The 15,982-nt window shown below is 32.7% G+C and overlaps 1 protein-coding gene across 3 annotated transcripts in view; it reads right to left on the bottom strand.

The window, feature by feature from the left end:
* LOC148615860 (ran-binding protein 9-like) overlaps positions 1 to 15,982 on the bottom strand; it is a 32,922-nt gene that overhangs the window by 12,334 nt on the left and 4,606 nt on the right. For 2 of the 3 annotated variants that reach the window (XM_088581521.1, XM_088581519.1), the window contains exons 3-6: positions 1,627 to 1,847; positions 786 to 817; positions 423 to 524; positions 95 to 177 (exon numbers count right to left, since the gene is read on the bottom strand). In XM_088581521.1, the coding sequence (XP_088437647.1) occupies positions 95 to 177; positions 423 to 524; positions 786 to 817; positions 1,627 to 1,847 (438 nt within the window). Of the gene's footprint in view, positions 1 to 94; positions 178 to 422; positions 525 to 785; positions 818 to 1,626; positions 1,848 to 7,148; positions 7,277 to 15,982 lie in introns of those variants that run through there. The other variant, XM_088581522.1, reaches the window with a different exon arrangement.

The following is a 15,982-nucleotide window of genomic DNA, read 5'->3' on the forward strand; positions in this document are numbered from 1 at the left end:
TTGGAGAAAAGTTTATTACTTTTAAGTATTCAAGGTATTCACACCATCTGAGTTCGAGCAAGTGAAGTTTGACTAGTACACCTTTAATATATACCTTTGTAAGGCAGTTTGCCATTCTCCTTTTTTGTCATTTACAGGAAATCTTTCTATAGTTAGTCTGGTTTTCATATTCCATTCCTGAAATTATTCATCAGATACAAATAGCTAAAACTGTAACTAATGGCAACTATCAAGATAATGCTAGGAAAAAAAGGATATTAAAATATCAATTCCTGAAATTCAGAACTTAAAAAATACTGTCAGTTCTAATACAAACTTCCAATAAATGCAAGTGTTATTACTATACATCTTATTTTCTTAAACAAAATCTTGGTGGCTATATCTGTTTATCTGCTAGATTGGTGAAGTAATGTTACACTGACCTTCATATAGTCCTCAATGTCAAATATGAAAGGTAGTTGTCCAAAGTTAGCCTCAACAACCTCTCCTGGGGTCTGTAGGCCTACTGTAGGGTACAAAGGCAGCTGAAAATAAGGAGGAAAATAATGTCGGACTCTAATGTGAAAAATCTCCAAGGTATAGCCATATTTTTCACATTAATTTCCCTATTCAAAACCAAATTTCCAAACAAAATGCAATTGCTTCTAATGAGGCATGACATTTTATAAGTATTCAGCAATTAATAACACAAGTACTTTTTCAAATAGACAAACATACAGACTGAAGCCTTTACTTCCCCCAAAACATGTGTTTGTAAGGGGAATAATGACAATATTGCTACTTACTGCATTGATAGGTAGATCAGTAAAAGCTACACCTGAAAAATAAAAAAAAAAGATTTTAACTTGAGCAATGAATATGCCAAGGCAAAATTATGTTGATCAGTTGAATTTTCCTCCAAAACATTGTACTGACACTATATCACAACATGTTTATCTTTAGAATATTCAAATTATTCAATACAACTACAATCAGATGCATGCAAAGTTTTAACTAAACATTATCAAGAACAGAAGATCTTTAGTGAGTTAATACATTTCCAAAATGTAGACCCCTAAAATGGTTTCTTTGAATATCAACCAAATCTATGCCTTATGGCTTTTAACACTGCATTCTAGTTTGAAAGAAACCTGACAAAATAGAGGCTTTATCAAGGCAACAAGAATAAATACTTAATTTTTCCCCAGCCAACCGCTAAATGAAGTGGCCTCACAATGAATTTATAGACTGAACAGTAATCCACAAATGTTTCAACAGAATAGTAATTGACAAATGTTTCAAACTACAATGAGTAAAATTAAAAAATTAACAATAACCTGATGAATTCCCTAAGGTAGGTAATTGGACACTCAATAAAAGACTTAAACTTTTATAGATTCAAATACCTATGGAGTGATGGAAAGATAAAACTTCCTTGTTTATTGACAAGACGTTTCATCAAGTCATTCAATGAAGTGAAGACCAACTCCATCCTTTGAAGTTAACTATTTAACTTGCTGTAAAACATACAATGAAGCACATTAAATGTGAACTATCATAATGAAAAGAAAGAATATAAATCTAATTGAATTATTACAACAGCTACATGTAAGTTCATCATTTACTGTAACAATTGATATAATGTACCTAAATTAACTCCATTTTTTGTGTAGAAGCATGTATGATCTATCATATTTACACAGCATCCAATTACATCACCAGTTGTAAAGGTTGGTCCATATGGCTGACCGGAACCTGATGAGCAAAATGAATGACCATCATCACCGTGATAACCAAAGGAATTTTTATCCCAACCTGGAAGTCTGTTCATATTCACACCCTGAGCTGATAAACCAATACCCATGTACCTGGAACATATAAATGTGAATAAGAAGTAAATCTTTGTTTTTGCTGATTGTCAATAGACATTTTATTTCAGAATGAAGAACATTCAATCAATGTAGCAAACCTGGCAATCAATATAACATGCCAAACCAGGTACTTATATAAACACACCTCAAGGTACCTCATTGGAATAAAAATTAGAAAGAAACAAAGAGACATTATTCTGGCTATGCTCAGAAGTTAACCATTTAAATAAACCCCATGAGACTGAAAGAAAAAGTCTTAACTTTTTGGTATGATTTTCACAGAATCAAACTTATCCAACATTGAGGTAATTAAATTCATATGCAAGGATGAGATCTGAGGAACAACATGGAAGTACAGACTGGTAGGAATCTTAATGATAAAAATATAATTTGAACAAGAAGTAAACAGCAATCAACAGTGAAAAAATCACATCATGCAACAGTTTTTTGGTTTTTTTTAAGGTGCTTACTTCCATTGTTGGTGGTCTTTTATTGAAGCATTTCAGATATTTAAAAATTGAGATGTCTGAGATATTCTGGCCATAATTTCAACATAACTTGGACCTTCCTACATCCACAGGAGAAACTTTCTGCTTTAGCTTTGTCTCCACAGTTGCTTTAAAGAGTGAGAGGTTTGAAGAACAATGCATTCAACTGTCCTTTAGACATGCTTTTGTCACTTTGTCAGTACAAATGTAGAACAAGAAACAGAAGAAAAAATTCAACTGAGCTGAATTGTCTTCATTTATGTTGCAAAGTTTGAAATAATTGAAATTAAAAACAGATGAAGAGAGAAAAGCATTACATTAATATATCTCATTAATTGTTAAAAATGTCTTTACTTTATCAACTACCGGTATATTAATTTTTTTAAATAAGAAGGTAGGTCAGACTAACAATTCCCTTTCTGATATCATTGAGTGTGTCAATTATAATTTTGGTTTATTTTTACATTTAGCACATAAATTACACTGACACTATTATAGATTTAACAAGTTTTATCAAAGATTGAGAGTGGTTTTTGTTAAATATTATGTCAGATGTGATCAAGTGTATCTTTTCCCAGTTTGTTACTAAGAATCTTCATTACAAAAATATTGTGTCATCTAGTTAGAACTGATTATACATGCAGTTATAAATGAATGTAGAATGTAACAATATATCAGTGTTTGATTTGTTATGAGTCTTAATAATGGATCTGAAAATTTCTTTTGATTAAAGACATGTTGATGGGTAATTCAGAATTTTGAGCCTTAAAGAATTGGCAAAAATCCTATTTTCTTTTTTGTTTGATTTTGTTATTTTGTTCCCCACTTTACAGGTACCTCTAATTTGTAGGATTGTTAGCAACATCCCTACTACAATAACTTACATGTTCAGGCTCAGATCCAAGGAAAAGCATGCTGGGCATATCCCCCTTAAAATATCTTTTTTTTTCTACTTTTGATTTTCACAAATACTACCCCCAAAAAATTTCTTCCATAGTTTCACTCTTCCTTTCAATCTATTAACCCTCCCAAAACCTGAAACCCTGGATTCACCCCGATGTTTCAACTGTATAGGATGTTTTTCTTTCATGACAAAAACATGAAGCATAAAAAAATCATGATTAAAATATAATGAAGATACCTTATTCAATGAATAGGTTTTTTTTTTTTTTTAAGAACTCTGAATAACAGAAAAACCTGTCAAACCAGCCCCTACTTGTAAATTTCAGTGTATTAAAACCTGTCAAACCAGCCCCTACTTGTCAACTTCAATGTATTATTTCCTGTCAAACCAACCCCTACTTATCAACTTCAGTGTATTTAAGCCTGTATAATCTAAATACCTGTTTAAAGCAAACCAATTGTTCTATTTAAGGATTCAGTTGAGACAGGTCTATTATCAGGTGACTTAAATACAAAGTTTGTAGAATAGGAACAACATAATAAAATTGCTTTATTTAGAAGAAAATACATAATACAATGTATGTCATGTTAAATTCTTATAAAAAGGATAAATCATCAATAAAAATTACAATATACATTTCTATAACATGAGAATGAATCACTTGTCTTATTCTTTCAATTATTCAGTAAACTTGTCTTAGGTATGGTTTATACAGATTATTGATTGATTGATGGTAGAAAAAGGCAAATTGGTATTTATTGGTGTGTATAGGAATGAGTAATTTTCATCAAATATCAAGTGGAGTGGTCCAGCCATTAAACTGAACTAGTAGCAACACAAAATCGATGAATTAAGAAATGCTAATGCTCTGTCCTTCAAATCTGATGCGTCATTCTGCTCCATACCAACAAGTCTTCCTTGTCCCCTAACTCTGACATACTATTCCATCACCCATACCCAGAAGTCTTCCTAGTCCCCTTACTCTGACACACTATTCAACCTGCAATACCAACAGGTCTTCCTTGTCCCCTAACTCTGACACACTATTCCACCTCCCATTCCAACAAGTTTTCCTTACTTCCACTTCCCAAACCAAGAAGTCTTTCTTGTTCCTCAGCTCTGACACACTATTCCACCTCCCATACCAACGAGTTTTCCTTACCCCACCTTCCATACCAAGAAGTCTTCCTTGTCCCCTAACTCTGATGCACTATTCTACCTCCCAAACCAACAAGCCTTCCTTGTCCCCCAACTCTGACGCACTATTCCACCTCCCATACCAACAAGTTTTCCTTACCCCAACTCCCATACCAAGAAGTCTTCCTTGTCCCCACTAACTCAGACACATCATTCCAACTCCCCTACCAAAGAGTCATTCCCTGTCCCCTCACCAACTCTCATGCATCATTCCATCTTAAATCAACAAATCTTCCCTCCCCCCACCAACTCTGATGCATCATTACAACTACCAACAAGCCTTCCAGCCCCTTGCCCCCTATCAACCCTGACACATCATTCCATCTCCATATCTACAAGTCTACCCTATTGCCTGCCAACTCATATACACCATTCCACCTCCATATTAACAAGTCTTCCCTATCACATACCAACTCATACACACCATTCCACTCCATATCAACAAGTCTTCCCTATCGCCTGCCAACTCACACACACCATTCCACCTCCATACCAACAAGTTTCTTAGCTATTTTCCTTTACATCAACATTCCATATCCTTTGAAGGTAAGCATGGACTTACACAATGAAACTGTTCCCACAAGCAATTGACTACATTAACAAGCCCAAAATTTGTTGTGGTCATATAACAATGATTATACAATTTTGTATTGTGTTGACCACTCTTGATTGGATAAAACTGTTTGTCCAAATAACCGAAGCAGCAATATGCAAATTAAGAAAAATAGATCCGCCATTGATGAAAATATTTGAATGAAATAGGCAAATGACCATAAAAGGAAAATCCATTCACCAATGATAACAACACTGTGAAGGTACTTTTATTTGTGGGTATCATTTTTCATTGATTTGGGGAAAATAGCCAGTTCGTATATTCTTGATTTAGTAGATTGTAGAACTGTATCATACAAATGAAGAGAAATTTCAATTTCGTTTAGAACCAAATTTCATGGTTTACCAATCCAACAAAAATTGATAGCCCATAAACTGAGATGAGGTAATTGTAATTGCAATTGTTAATCAGCTGTAATTGATTACATTTCTTCAAGTAATCACTGTAATCATTAATCAGCCAAAAATCTGAATACATGTAATTTAATTTAATCAATTACTTTTCAAAATACCCAGTACTTCTGATTACTTTGTGATTACATTATGATTACAATGAAAATATTAAAGCTTCAAATGGTATCTATGGGTAATGCATTATGTACACAACAATAAAAGAACAGCGTTCCAATGTCCCCCGCAAAAAAAAAAAAAAAAAAGGGAAAAACTTTAAATTCACTGAAATTGTCTCAGTCCAAGGGCCATAAGTTTCGTAAAAATCAATCAACCCTATCAAAGTCGAATTTAATCTGTAACTTCTCATAGTAAGACTACATACACAATTTAAAATCAATTGGTGAAAGCATTACCAAAAAAAAGTGAAGAAAACTGTAAATTCACTGACGGATGCCCGGCATTTCAATGTCCCCTTGCGATGCGCAGCGGGGGACAAATAAAGAGTAAAATTATTGTTAATCATTCAATGCTTGTTTGTGTAAATTTTTCATTTGTTTTTTCTTCTTTTTTTGTGTGAAGATATTACAAAATTCAATACCAACAAGTAAAAAAATCTAATTAATCTAATGAAAAAATGTGTGCAAGGGCAATCAAAAGATCCTATACAATAGTTTTAATGAATCTGATAAGAAGTACAGAAGTAAAAACCAAGGGTATATTAAATTTTATCCTCTCATTGCAAATGCCCTTGGCTAAAAAGAAAAAAAATATTCTGATCAGACTGATGCGGACTTTAATTTAAAACATTTCAAAGATTGATGATGATCAACTGCAATGGTTCTTAAAAATTCAAGTGAAAGTTACAAATTGTTATATTGAACTCGTATATATCTTATAGATCTATGTGGTTTAATAAATTGGTGAAGGTTGATGTTCTACTATACTTTAAAAAATAATTTTACCTGTTAATTTCAAAGAATTTAAGCCTTATAAAAATACAAATAACAAAAACAAAATGTTCCAAACCTTTCAAGTAAGTCATAGTAATTTGCAAATTCATTATCATCAGATGTAATCCTGATTACTTGCCAATGTCATCATTAATTTAATCAATTACTTTCAAAAATGCTGTAATCATTAATTCAATTTAATCATACATATGACAAAGTAATTGTAATTTAATCAATTACATTGAAAGTAATTGGGACCCATCTCTGCCCACAAACAATAATACTTTCACAATAAGTACAGAATGACACTGAGACCGATATAGCTCTATCAATGAAACATGCATGTTTGAAAAAATTCGACCTGAATAGTTCAATCACACCACCAGCCAGTGTGTACATTTGACCTGGACGCCAAGACAAAAATTGATTTTACCTAGTAACCACTAAATGATTTTCAAAATAACTTTGAAGAAATATAGTTCGATACAAAGATTAATTTATTCCCCCATCGTGTAGATAAGCAAAATCATACAAAAATGTTATAAGCTCCCGTAACCGTTGCCTCACCCTCCAATAAATCTACTGACTTCATGATCATAGACAGTCACCTGGGAGCTTACAATTTATATTAACCTCTTCAAGAGTAGGCTTTCTATAACCTCAATGAAGTTTTACAAAAAAAAGAAAACCAAAACATGAAGATGTATGTATAGTCATGCTAGGCCCCCAAGTAAGGAAGTTGAAAATCACTTACAATATCTATATGAAGCCACACACACCATTTGAAATTAATCCATCTATTTGGAGCCAAGATAATTGCAATGTACCACCAACTCATTTAGTGGGGGTAAAATTAGGTTTCCTTCATTTCTGTACCATACAAATTGATGACATTATATTTAAAATACGTTTACAGGAAGGTCTTTATTGTTTTACTTCCCCTCCAGGTAATCCTTTGTTAGTATGTCATGTAACTACAAGAAGAGCTGCTGCAGTACATGGTTATGATATAAACTTAAATCAATATTTGTTGTAGTTATTTTAATCAAGGCAGGGTTAAAACAATTAGTGGTATGTCATGTACATGGATTATAAACTTACTAGAATATGCTGTACTTTAATATGTTAAAAAGTGCTCTAGTTCAACTAATAACATTTTATTTGCCATTAACAGAACAGATATTAATGCAGACAAAAGAAGCATTACTATAAGCATAGTTTTCAGAAGGATATCCAACTCCTCAATGTCATTTTGGTTCACATTAGAAAAAAGAACTGCTATATTGAAATGTAACAAAAGCATTGCAGTGATATTGTTGGACTTTTTCAAAACTATCTCATCATTTTTTTTCATTGGGAAAATATGTGTCCTTTTTTTGTTAAATTTGGTGTTTTGAAAAACCCTGAATCTGTAGTCAAAATGAATAATTCTATAGAAGATGTCAAGACAAAGATAATCATCAACAAAACAGAAACACCATTCCTACCATTCCACTATCAATACGGAAAAGTTAACCTTATGTGGATTTACTGTAAATGTATTAATTTTCGCTATTTTCGCAGTGGACAGAAAACCGTGAAAAATAGTACCCATGAAATTAATTTTTAACACTAAATAACGCCAAACCTTTTTTGAAATCATGAAAACTGATACCCACAAATATGTTCCCTTGACAGAATTCATGGAAATTAATATGTTTACAGTATTTTAGAGCCATTTTTTCAAATTGGGAAATTATTAAAATAAACCAAGTCCTTGGTAAACAGGAAGGACATGTAGCTGAACTTTTCCAAAAACGGATCCCACCATATAGCATACCTACAGGAAGAATGTGTTAAAATTTCAAGACACAGAAAAATCTGTGATGGAAACCTGGACAAAGGTATAACAGTATACCCTTCAGAGCAGGGTATAATTAGAATGGCTCAAAAAAGGATATCAACCCTTTGGAATTGAAGACACAAATCGGGTACAGGCTACTCTAATAGAAACACTCAAATACAAATATTTCATAAAAAAAAAAATTTGGGATTCAGGATTAAATAAGTATGATTGAGGAACAGGCAGATAGACATCCTGATCACTACATACTGCCCTGCTTTGAAGTGAGAAAGTGGAAAACACATAATTGTGTGGTCAAGGTTATTTGTCAAAATAACTAGCTTCATGTACAGTCAATGCTCAAAGTGTACCCAAATCTATGATACAGGTTATTAAATTGGAGTCAAGTACTACAGTTTTTATAAAAGTTAACTTGAGCCATTTAAAAAAAATCTAGTTTTTCTAAGTGACAAAAGAATGTCCTCTTGCAAAATATTTTGAAATTGTCATGACTTTCAGTGAACATCAGGTACTATAAATAGCAACACAGGTAAACTTGTTTTCAATTACAAATACATGTAAGATATTTATGAGTAAGTCAATAAACTTGCTTCAAATCTTAAATTTTTAAACACATGTTATCAGTATCAACAGTGTACATGTATCAATGATAAACAATTTAAGTTAATAGAAACTTAAGTTTAGAATTCAAGGGACATAAGGTCTCTGAACTTTCAAGCATACATACATGTATACAAGACTAAAAATGTGCCAATAGTCAGCTTCTCAATTACTTAACAAATAAAAAGGGGAGTGTCTAACTGTGCCTTCTGTGTAAAATGTACATACATGTACATGGATACAATAAATAATGTCATTCCATTTTACTCACAAGAACATGATAAATAATTGTCATGATCAGTGGTTCCTCAAAACCCATCCTAACATAAAATCAATGATACTGTTGTAACATGTACATGTACTGTCTTGAAATGCTGCTAAGTCAAAAGTACATTCAGTTAAATTATTACATGTACATGATTTACACAAAAAAATACTGTGAATAAGCTAACAAATGGGATAACCCCTACCCCTACCCCATATCTAATAGAATTAAATGTTAATTACTAAACCCCATAAAATGGATTTTTCACTTTGGAGTTTATAACAATAATTATATTCCTACATGGAAATCTACATGCAGTTGTACAGTATGATACTTAACCTTTTTTCATAAAATATCCTTGAATGCTTTAGGAAAAGTTGCACTTGTAAGGTTTTAACATGTAAAATCTGAAGTATAATTATCACCCTTTAGAGACCTTGAACAATAATACATGTATATTCCTTCATGCATGTCTACATATGATGGCCAACCTTCCTAAAATATTTCTTCAAAATCTCTTGAACAATTTAGGAGAAGTTATGCTTACAGCAAATGTGGACAAACCAATAAAGCAAATCAAACAATTTTTTTTTTTCTATAGAAAGTATATATAGATATATCTTTTTCAAATCCTTACATGATGGAGATCCATGACAATGATAGTTTTTTTCTTTTATAATTAGTCATAATTCATAGACATCTGTAACATAGATAAAATCAGTTTCCTTTCCAAAATTAACTAAAAAAAAAAAGGTTTAAAACTGCTATATAAAGTAAGCAGGCAGTGTTCTAAATTAAGAGTCCACTTTTTTGCTTTTTTTGGGCATTGAGGGGTTTCATCATTGTTCATTAAAGACTAATGGATGGCCTTGGGTTGACATTTTAATACTGATGGGGTTGTTGTCTCATTGACATATTCACCATAACTATTTTTGTTATACTGTGAAGATAAAGAGGGGTAAAATGTATAAATTATGCATTTTAGAGAAAGTCAGCTGGTACAGAGGGGAGAACCCAATCTGGCAAGAACACGAATCTGCAGATAATTTAAAGCATGTATTTTATATATCTTTATCTTCATAATATAATGAGAAGAAACTTTTCATGGTCACCATCTAAAAACCGATAGTTCACAATTGGGAATGAAAAAAAAAATTTTTTAAGTTTACCATTACAAGTATTGCATCTATCTACTACACATGTACAGATGCAGTACTAACCAATTCCAATATTTTCACTTTTTTTTTGGTGGGTCAATTTTGTGTACTAAACAATGCACCTCAATTGCATCTGTTCAGCTTACATAAACTGGGTCCTTTGAATGAGTCAGTGTTCAAGGAGTAGGACTCCAGTCACCAAAGGCCGGTGAAATTCTAGTGAGGGAAAGTCAATAATCATGTTCTATTTCCTTTAAGAAACTTTTGAAAGGAATTGTTGAGTTTGGGAAGCAGAAACTGGTGTAAGAGAATTAACTTTCATTAAAAGCTTTCTGTGAAAATCTAAAATTGTCTTAAATCCCGTAAATCTGTCCCTCATTCTCTGCTCTTTTATTTTCAATATTGTAAACATCAGAAAAATCATTGAACAATTCATGAAGGCACGTAGCTACATGTAATTCCAAAAATCCTAAAACTTGTACAAGCTATCACATAGGAACATAGTGAAATAGAATTCACAAAGCTTCTGAATAATCAACATATCAGGGGATGGACCCCAAGAAATATATAAATGGAAAAGCCATCATTTGCTCATTTTTGCACAATGCTAAAGAACAAAATTTTCCTTCCCTGGACTAACCGCTGTATAATGCAGCAAGGATTTGTGTATTATAGTCTTCAAATTTAGGTGGTAGTCCAATGCCCGAGGTGTGTAAAATACAACTCTGGCCTGTCAATTGTCCTTTGGTACACGCCCACTGGACATGTGTGACAAATTAGGTGTTGATTTTGCTTTTTTCCTTTAGTTTCTCAGAAAAAGTCCAGAAACTATTTTATCCAAGTACAATACATTTCATTTTCATCTTTGTGCCAAGTTTGTGAATTTGTTCACGCTACATGAACTAGTCGTATGTCTGGAAATATGTTTTGTAGAAATGAATGTTACAAACCTTGAACCAGACCTAATTAAGTGTGATCATATTAAGGTTTGAAATAATGATGAATTAGTATGTGTATCTATAGAAAAAAAACCAGACACAACCACATGTGAAAATGAGCTTTCTATGCTTGGTAGAAGGTGCTAAACAGGGTAAAAAAAAACAGATATGTTTGCTTTTATTTCAGATTGCTTTAAAAGTTACTTGAAAATTCTGGGCCTGTAGATTTACATTCAGGCCTGTAAAATTTTGAAGTACAGGCCCAGACTGTATTATATAAAATAAAATGCTTCACTGGGTACATTTTAATACTACATAGACTGAACCCTAACATTAATGAAAATCCTTATTTCCTGTCCTTTTTTGGCCCCTAATTCCTAAACCAAACACGATCCCAGGTTTCCATTTGAGATACACTACCTTTGTGGTAAAATTTCATATCCAATTATATTAATTCACTTTAAGTCAAGTTATTGTCTGGATATCATGAAAATGCTAGTTTCTGACCCATTTTGGGTCCGGCGTTCTTAACCCCTAATCAATCCCAGCCTTCCCTCTGTGGTATGGTAGCTTGTGATGTCATTTCATAATAGTCCATAAAATTACATTGTATACTCAAGTTATTGTCTGGAAACCAAATTGTCTATGGACGCACGAAGATGATGACAGCATGATACCATTATACCACCACAATTTATGCAGTTGTATAGACAAGAAACTGTAAACCATATAAGTATGTGCAAGATATAAAGTTCAAGGTTGTCTTACATCCCTGGACAAGTAAAACTACCATTCGGGCAAGTAAGAGTTACATGTATGTCCTACATTCTAAGACAAGTAAAAGTACCATTTGGGCAAGTAAAAGTTAAATTATACTTGCCTGGAGAACAATCAAATCTCATTCATTTTTAAACATGTATTTACTTAAGGGCAATCAGGTGCAGATCCAAGGACTGGCATGCCAGGCGACCCCCTCCTTATTGGTAAGAAAAAAATTTTTCACCACAAGTTTCACCTCATAATATTTTTTGCCTTGCTTTGCATGGCATTTAATTCAATTAACGCCCCCCCCCCCCCCAACACACAATCTAGATTTCAATTAAGGCAAATAGGATTTTCATAAACTTGCCCAATAGGACACGATTTTTCAAATGTTAACCTCATACCCTGATGCGATCAAACAACAGCAACAAGAGTGATCTAAGTGTAGTTGAGTCTTTAAGACTCTTCAGGATACCATTACCAACTGGGTCACTGCTTATACCTGACGTCCCTAGGTCAACAACAATAGCTTTATAGGATCTAACTATGCTGGAAACTGCTTGGTCATGGGATAACCATCTGTGGTGTTTGGCTTGTTTAATGCTCAGTGGTGTTTGGTTAAAGGCAGCTTGAACCAATTTCAGACTGGCTGTATGGACGCAACTATACTTATAATACTTGTAGATTTTTTCTAATGTTTCATCGGTTTTCCTTCATGACTGGTATGAAGTTGAAGCTATCTCTAAAGGCTAGTGCAAGTTGATGGTCTCTGCAGTGGTTTGTGATTAAGGATGGGTTGCTGTCTTTTATTTTTTTGGCTATGAAATCCAGATATGAATTTTATAAATTTTAACTATGGAGAAAATTCCATGGAGAAGTAAAATTATTTCCAAATCAGCTTCCGATCTCTGTATGAATACACGTTATTCGTCATTGTCTATATTGTAATTAATTTTGTTTGCACAACGTTCGAAACTTTCATAAATATTTAATCCAATAAATAATAATTAAATCTTTTAAAATCTAACCAGCAGTGAGTTTTTATAAGTTATTTTAAGAATTCTATTTTTAGTCATGTCATAGGTCACGATAAAATCATGTCAGCTGCCGTACTGGTTCAAACAAGCAATCGAACTTTTAAAATTATGTATTTTTTAAAACTTTTGTTCGAAAATTTAATGTCATCAGTACATGGTCACATAAATATTTTATTTGAAAAAAAAATTATAAAATGACTGGTACCGAGTTGAGTGTTGTGTTGAAGAACGATCTGATAAATACGTTCGTCTTTGCAGCTTTCTGCTTGTCACTGGCAAGTTGAGCTAAACGTCGTTTCTGCGAAGGCATAGATAGTGGTTTATGAATAACTAAAAACTGACTCAAAACGCACGTTATATACATTTATCAGCTGTGACACAGAGTAGTCTTGTCGAGATCAATTATGCCACCCAAGCGGCGGGCACGTGCTGAGGTTTTCATAAACTAATTTTGTTAATCAATTACACAAAACAAAAGGTAAATTGTAACTGATATCTGGTAATTAACACATTTGAAGTTTAATCTACACTAATTGATTTTAATGACATGACTGTATTCTCTAGGTAAACTTCAGGTACGTGTCATGACTGTAGTTGTAATATTTATGACAGGAAATCGATCAATCATGCAAAAAAAACCACCTGTTCAGAGCTTACCGTTGCAAAAAAAAAAGGCCCAAGGGCGTATCAGAAAAGTCGTAAGGGCAGAAGGGCGCGTGTAAGGGCATCAAGGGCACGGCGCCATTCTATTTCGGGCTACGGAGACCATTGCATCAAACATAGCTCTGAAACTTTGCTTTATATATCATGATGTGTCATTCAACAAAACTGCATGTTCCAAGTTTGAAAAAAATATTTTAAAACTTCAATTTTGCACACAAAGAAAAAAAAACCAAACAAAACAAAAAAAAATCCAAAGTGTAAACAACATATTTTAAGATAAATCTATAACTTTCAAAATTCAGATTTAAAGATTAAAATTCAGATATTTATTATCTAAATGTATTAAGGATGGCAAATGGGCATTGATTTTCTTCCAATTTTGATAAATTGTGGTACATGTAGTTTATGCTGTGGCCCAGCTTAATACCAACATCAATAATCATAAAACAGGGTTCTCACTAGGATTTTTACATGGTGAATCCTTGGATTCATCACTTTTAAGAAAGGTGAGTCCCAGATGAACTTGGTGGGTCCCACCCTTTTCCTGGTTTAAAACCAGTTTGAATGCTACATTTATTATTTTAGTGCATACAAAGTATTACATATATGTATGTACAATCATACAAAACCATATCTCACTGCAATTATGCATGTCATCCATATTAAATTGTGTACAGTAAACTCCGCATCTTTTTTTTAATTTGAAAACTAACTTATTATGTTTGCTGGTTTCATGACATAATGTGTATTTAGTTCCATGAACCTACATGTTAATACTAACATATCTGCCAACTCTCGAAAATTACACATGGGGGGGTTTATGCTGAAAAATGTGTGAACCAATATATTCGGGACATATTTTGCAAATTGCATGGGTTTTACCGTAGTAATGTATGAATGAGACAATCTCAATAGCATTACAGTGCCTTTTTCAGTTGAACAACATATGCATGCACTGTAATTGAATGAAGCTTGTAAGTCCCTTTTTCTGTTGGATTCCTCCAAACCTAATTAAAATTTCTAAGTTTTATCAAATTAAAAAAAATAAATAAATGAAAAAACTTTCAATTACTTTCGAATTCAATTCTACCATACAGGAATACATTGAACAAATCTTTCCTTCATCCCATTGATGAAAGGGGGTTAGTATTCAAGTTTTAAAATTGAAGAATGATTGTAGTCAGTTTATTAAACTTGGGTACTGTTCCAATATGATGCTGCTTAATTACCAGAGTAAGTGGAAGGAAACTTGGCCAACCATTACTTTTCATTAAATGTATACCATGAGGTGCAGTATATGTGGAAATGTAACAAATATTCAAGAATGCTTATACTGAATTTAAAAAATCTCACAATTTTAGAGGAATAGTATTTCTTTTAAATATTGCAAATAAAATTTATGGAAAAAATGCTGCACTGTTGAATTTACAGGAAATATTAAGACTGCAGGGGAGGTAACTCATTTTGTATTAACAGTGATAATTTTAAAATTTGTTAACACGTGTGGTTCTACCATTTTGAGACCTGTTAAAATGACAGTATTGTCTCATTAATTGTGGAGAAGAAATTAATCTTTAGAAAATGATTGGTTCACAAAATAGTGGTATATACAACCAGGATTCATTTTTCTAATTGTCAAAACCTAGTCAGCTGATTGTTCCTTGGAGATTATTTGTCTGTCATAAAATGTACCCATAACTGTTTAGACAGCAATTAACACCTTTTGTCATATTTATGACTCTTCTTATTCAAGAAATCAGATTGAAATTATTTGTCACCATTTTTTATCATATACTTTGTAACTAAATTTTGTTTTGTAAAAAAATCACATGATGAACATCATGTGTAATTAACTTTGTAAACTTCCGGTTGTCCGTTGTTGTAAAAAACCAGTTTTTCAACGATATTTAGGATAGTTTGAACGATTTATAAATAAATTACTGATGTTAGGATGCAGCTGATGTTGTGAAGACGCGTCTTGTGGACGCTCGATGTTTTAACCTGGTGCGTCCAGCAACTTTTTCTTGCGTGTACGCGCCTTAATAAGAACCCTGATAAAATATTGAAGTTTTCGTTAAAATCTGGTTATTATTCTATAATAAATGCCTGCTTGCCCTGGAATAGATGTTATAGGTTACAAAATATGTGCACCTCCAAACAACAAGAGGCTCCCAGGAGCCTGAATTGCTCACCTGGTTGAATTTTGTTTTTCAAGTGCAGTAAATTTAAGAAGAAACTTTATCACAGTTATCAAGATATTAGCTGAAAACTAAAAAAACACCTGTCATTTTTCCCTTTTCAAGGGCAATAACTCTTACAAGGA

This window comes from Perna viridis, chromosome 5, assembly GCF_037379345.1.
Source record: "Perna viridis isolate PV_CMFRI_1.1 ecotype Kerala chromosome 5, ASM3737934v1, whole genome shotgun sequence".
NCBI lineage: Eukaryota > Metazoa > Mollusca > Bivalvia > Mytilida > Mytilidae > Perna > Perna viridis.